General features: G+C 33.8%; 1 protein-coding gene across 2 annotated transcripts; it reads right to left on the bottom strand.

The window, feature by feature from the left end:
* Window positions 1–43: 43 nt before the first annotated feature.
* Window positions 44–5,544, bottom strand: olah (oleoyl-ACP hydrolase). Of its 2 annotated transcripts, none has more exons than XM_030147856.1 (7): window positions 5,465–5,544; window positions 5,219–5,349; window positions 4,460–4,598; window positions 2,561–2,660; window positions 903–1,072; window positions 725–807; window positions 44–608 (listed from the first exon to the last, which is right to left on the bottom strand). In XM_030147856.1, the coding sequence occupies exons 2-7, from the start codon at window positions 5,346–5,348 to the stop codon at window positions 466–468; spliced, it is 765 nt and encodes a 254-aa protein (XP_030003716.1). In that variant the 5' UTR covers window position 5,349; window positions 5,465–5,544; the 3' UTR covers window positions 44–465. The 2 variants fall into 2 exon arrangements, with proteins under 2 accessions (XP_030003716.1, XP_030003718.1); XM_030147858.1 differs by having other exon boundaries at window positions 5,219–5,355; window positions 5,465–5,511.
* Between the last annotated feature and the right edge of the window lie 356 nt (window positions 5,545–5,900).

Below are 5,900 nucleotides of genomic sequence, written 5' to 3'. Positions count from 1 at the left end.
CTGGATATAGATTTAGAAATAAAAATGAGAAATAACATCTGTCTTCATGGTCTCACTTTTATGTTCAATTCGTTGAGAAAACACGATGTTTCATTTGTTTCAGCAGTTAAACAACATACAAATCGACACAGGTTATACACTTTAAACTTGTAGAATGTTCACAAAATTTAATTATATTACAATGACTAAGTAAAAAACATTGTGTTCAACATATATTACATGTTTTACAGATATCTTTGTACATTGTTTCTGCAGATTTCAAGTATTTCAATTTTAGACTTTAGAGAGAAGTATGATGGCAATTTAAGAATTATCCCACATCCATTCGTGCTGGATCTGGACTTTAATGATACAGAACAATAAGTAATATTCAGTAAAGTCTGGTCAAAATTAAATTTAAGACGTTTGAAGGGAAATAATTCAGATTATTGGATTTTACACTTCAGGAACCTGCAAAATTTCGATTTATAAATAGTCCATTTCTGATGTTTCCAGCTGCTTTGTGATATAGTCTAATAAAACCTTTTCATTTGCTGAATCCTTCAGATAAAAATGAGCTCCATCAAACATTCTGACAGTGAAGTCCCCTGTTGTGGCGTCTTTCCAAGCTGTGAGAAAAACAGCAAACATTACAAAGACATTCTAATTAGGCTTTTATATTTTGGATACTGAGCATCCTGAAACAGAATGAAGTGTGAGTAAGATAAAACAGTACAGCACCGACCTTGTAAGTCATGTGGAATGTCTTCCTTTCCGTCAAAACAAGAGACGGGACAGGACAGAAAAGGAGTCTCAGGCTTGTTACACCTGCAAAAACAAAACCAACAATTCCAATCATTACAAATGTTTCTGGTTCTGAACACACTCAGGGTACAGATTCTGAACACACACTGTTAACTTACTTGTAGCTCTCGACAACGTGTAGGTCGGCCTTCAGCGCAGGAAGGAAAAGCTTCAGGACCTCAGGGTTGGACAGAAGCTCAGGAGGAGTTCCTCCAACTGAACTCATCCACCGGAGGAAGTCCTCATCCGATAACTCACTTCTCTTCGGGGTGTTGATTCGCATCTCTGACTAAAAGACGACACAGGAAGAGTTCGTGATCAACATCAAATTCTTGTCCTGGTTTAATGAGGCAGGTTTTGTGTGGTCGTCAGTCCTCCTACAGTCTAAACATTATTTAATTATTATTAAACTCTGTAGACATGCAGTGTGGTGTACATTTTAACATGTCTTACTGCTCTTTAGTTTACCACCATTTGCAACCTTTAAAATTATATCTGTTCCATGGCAAAGTAAATTTAATCTTGAAGCAAAAAGGAGAAAAAGGCTGGAGCTCATTGACAGTTTTAATATTTTTAATAGACTAACGTTGTGTTTTATCTTATATAAGCAACCTGGAAACAAACTGTAAACAATCTGGAAATTCTCAATATGAAGCTGGTTGACAGGAGAGTGGTGTTTTAATATTATACAAAAGAAGGTTATATGATGTTAGCCTCACTTGACATTCATTTAGATTAGATAGAACTTTATTGATCCTTTGGGCAGAAACCTCAGGAAATTGAGGAAACACCTGACCCATTTGAGGCTCAAACTCACAACCTTCAGATTACAAGACTGATGTGCTGCCTACTGTGCCAACGAAGCTCGCAATTAATGTCTAATTTATTTAAAAAGGAATTAATTTTATTATTTTTTCCTAATTATTTAATATATTTATACATTGATTCCATGCACATTTTATTAGACACCTTCATAGGTGGGTCTTACATGTGGTACCTGGACACTGGTAACGTCCTTGGTATCATTATCCAGTAGACTTCAACCTCATGTCAACCTATTATCCAACGAGAACTTCCAACAAAATGAGGTTGATTATGATTTTTTACAGGTTGCTTCTGTCTGTCAGTACAGCTGTGTTACAAGATTAGTCTGATCTACTTGTACCATTATGTGTATGTGTATATGTATATGTATATGCCTGTGTATGTACACATATCTGTGTACATATGTATGTACAAATATGTGTTATTATGGGTATCTGTACATTATATTTACATTTCTTCATAATAATATAAAGTCAGACACAAAGTGATTTAACAATAAGTATCAGACATTAGAGTACAGATATGTTTAGACTAGGAAGCTTATTATTGCTATTAATTATTTAAGGAGAAAGGGATGGAGTTTATAAGTTATACTACTTTTCACTTCTTTTCAAATATGTATTTTATGTCTGATGTTTAAATGTTTTATCTGTTTATTTTCTTTTTTTGCATTCATTTTCGAAATAAATACTTCAATCAATCAATCAATCAATCAATCAATCAATCAATTAAAAACACTAAAACTGTGAATCCACTCTGGCCTTTTTCTCCTTTTTGTTTCATGCCTTTGGTCCAAGATGAGAAGAACCTGATATTCACTTGTATCTACTGGAGGATGCACAGAGAACCGTATTCTACTACATTTATTCTTATAACAGGAAACACTTAAACTTCAAAAAACATAAACATAATCCTTATCCCATGCTCTTTATGTGACTGTGTGTTGACTCACATATGGTGCAGAAGCTCCAGACAGGAAGATGTGAACTGGTTCAATGTTGTGAAGTTTCTTCAGTGCATCTGCTACAGCAAAACTGGTGAAGGCACCAAAACTGGACAGACATGCAGTCGTGGAAATAATTATTAGATTACCCCTTGTTTTCTTCAGTTTCTTGTTCATTTTAATGCCTGGTACAACTAAAGGTACATTTGTTTGGACAAATATAATGATAACAACAAAAATAGCTCATAGTAGTTTAATTTCAGAGCTGATATCTATCCATTTTCCATGTTTTCTTGATAATAACCAAAATCACTTAAGTTCTTACATCAGTATCTATGGCATTGTACTGACAAAAACAGTGCTTTTAGACATTCCATGTTTTCTTTTCTGTCTGTTTTAGTCACATGATACACACAGGAGTTAGTATTTGATTTCATAACCATTGTTTTTGATGACTTTTGATGGTCTAATAATTTTTTCCGCAACTTTATGTAATAGAAGAGTCTACTAATATATTCATACTGTATAAACGTATTAAAAGTTACATGGATAATAACCATTAAGACTTGATAAAATTATTCCATCTCAGCTTTTAATCACTGCTTCAGGATGTTCTTAATAAAACCTGTAAATGTTTTGCTCCTGTTGACAGAAGGCCTACTTATGGTCACCCCAGACTGACTGCAGATGGTCTTTTAGTGTCTGATTAACTCGCTCCTTCCTTTTCTCCATTCCTCCTTCAACTATTTTTTGTTACACTCGGCAGGTTGTCAGTGTAAATAATAAACTGTTCTTAATGTCTTGACTGGTAAAATAAATGTTGATATAAATTAACTTACTAATGTAAATGTGCTGGTTTTGAGAATATGGACAGGTGAATGTCAGCAAAAGAAACACAAAATACAGTCACACTTCAGGACCCTTCAGGCTGTTTTTGTACATTTTATCATTTGTCTTTTTTTGATTTGGTGTCATTATGTCTGTGTTACAACCTATGGAATGAATTTCTGCAAGACTGTTTCTTTTTGGATATCTTTTTTGATGCGATGTCAGTCACTGTCGCATGGCTAACTTGACCCTCCAGTCAAAAATGTGCACAAAAAAAAAAAAAAACTGCTATAAAATCATCATATATTAATATTTTTCTCCACTTTCCCCCCAGAAATCTCATAAACCACTTTCAGTTCTGCTTTAATCTACTAAATGTTCAATAATTTTCATGATTTTAACATTTAAATACCAGTTTGAATACATGATGCCACTAGTCTTATTGAAAAACAAACAAACAAACAACAACAACACAGAATATGAGATATTTTCCGGATAATACATGGTAGAGGGATGTGGCATTGATTTATATCAGAGTCTTGGACATGTCAAAGATTAACCATAACACTGATTTCATTGCATAAGTAATTTTTGTTCAGTGCAGGACCCTAATTGAAAAAATACCTTGTTGACTTATTATGAGAAATTACTAGTTTCTAATTGTTTTTAATTTGTGTGTGTGTGTGTGTGTGTGTGTGTGTGTGTGGGGGGGGGGGGGGGGTCATAAAGCTGTGACATTGTGTAATCATTTAAAGGGTTAAAATCCTTTAATTTATTAAACATTTGGTCATGTTGAGCAGACCTGAAGTGGTTTAAGAGATTTCTGCAGAATGAATGACAAAAAAAGTATATAGATTTTACAGCAGTTTTTTTGTGCATGTACATTTTTGAGGGTCCCCAGAGGATCCACAAGGGTTAAAAAAGGAACAAACAAAAACACTTTAAAATGAAGACATCATAGATAAAGCATAAAATAAGACATTTCAGACACAAGAATATTACAAGTTAATATTAAAGATGAGAATGAATTAAAAGAAAAGTCCAAAAGTCATCATGTTACATCTATTACTGTGGTCGTACCTGTGGCCAAAAAGGGCAAATGGTTTCTCTTTCATCACCGGCAGCAGCACACTGATAACTTCATCCACAATCTGCTGCATGTTTTGGAAGAACGGCTCTTTGGCTCGACTCTCTCTGCCCGGAAGTTTAACTGCAAACACTGAAGGTCACAAGAAAAGCAAATATAACTAGAGAGGAAATTTAATAGTGTAATTCAATAAGGTTATCTTGCAGTGACGACAATTATTTCACTGCAGATAAAATGACATTAACAACATTTACCTACCAAACAATTAATAATGATTAACGGTACAGCATGTTTATATATATCACACAGCTGTAGACTGTACTTGTGTATTCAAGCACTTGTGCACTACTTTAATATTTACCATTCTATGCAGTTTGCGGTCTGTTTTAGAATTTAGAATTACATTAGATTACAGGTTAGATCAGATAAAAATCCCCAAATTAAATAATTGATCTGTTTTTCTGAGGTATTTAATGTGAATGAGTCATAAACATAATCATAAGTATCAAACAAATACAAGAAAAATATATTGTTTTATTAAAAAATTCTACAGGAAATGAATCAAAACGACCCATTTCTCCAGTATATTTAACTACATAGGTTTTTATTGCAGGTTTTACTTGTAGAGGATTTTTTTTTTTTACAGGATCTAGCTCTTATTATTATTATTATTATTATTATTATTATTATTATTACTATTATTATTATTATTATTGTTGTTGTTGTTGTTGTTGTTGTTGTTGTTGTTTTACCTTCTATAGAGCTGTTGAGTACATTTCCCCATCGTGCATAGTGTATGGAGCCTCCTCCAGCCCAGGGAAAGCAGATGAGTCTAGCCACAGCATCAGGCCTTTTCTTGAAACAGTTGATCACCTTTTCCATCCTGATTTGATTAATAAATGACAACAGAACCCACAGGAAGTTACACAGACTAAGTTGTGTGTTTCTGTTTGTGAATATTACACCCAGCTGTGGCTATAAAACACATAATATCTCACCTGTTAACTCAGCTTCTCCCATTAAAACTATACTCACTTGACATGCACTGCAGTCCTGTTTTCTGGTTATTTTCTTCTGTGGTTCATAGAGAATAATGTTAAAATTTAAGCTATGGAGACATCTACAGTATGGAGTATGAATATACAAATAATCCACAAGACTGTTATTTATGTCATTCACCACACATTGTTCCAGTCATTAATTTTTTTTTTCTGATGATACCATACATACTGACACATCATAGATCAGATTTCAGTCACATTGATGTCAAATGAAAACATGACGTAAATACTTGAGAAAAGTTTATAGGAAGTGACGCTTTTGGTATTTCCTGACGGATTTCCCTGAGTGGAGGAGGATCTGACATCTGTCAAGTTACTTGTATATAGGCAAGATGAACCCGGAAATTAGAACTACATCCTTACATTTCACACT

Source organism: Sphaeramia orbicularis, chromosome 11 (genome assembly GCF_902148855.1).
Source record: "Sphaeramia orbicularis chromosome 11, fSphaOr1.1, whole genome shotgun sequence".
In the NCBI taxonomy this organism is placed as follows: Eukaryota; Metazoa; Chordata; class Actinopteri; order Kurtiformes; family Apogonidae; genus Sphaeramia; species Sphaeramia orbicularis.
The sequence above is the reverse complement of the archived record's forward strand: the minus strand, read 5'-3'. Positions and strand labels throughout refer to the sequence as shown.

Bases quoted from the DNA above. Each gene is read 5' to 3' on its own strand.
- olah (XM_030147856.1), bottom strand. From the start codon at position 5,348: ATGGAAAAGGTGATCAACTGTTTCAAGAAAAGGCCTGATGCTGTGGCT. The intron at 808-902 runs GTAAGTTAACAG...TTGTTTTTGCAG, and splicing joins CACGTTGTCGAGAGCTACAA to GTGTAACAAGCCTGAGACTC. The intron at 609-724 runs GTCGGTGCTGTA...TTTTTCTCACAG, and splicing joins CATTCCACATGACTTACAAG to CTTGGAAAGACGCCACAACA.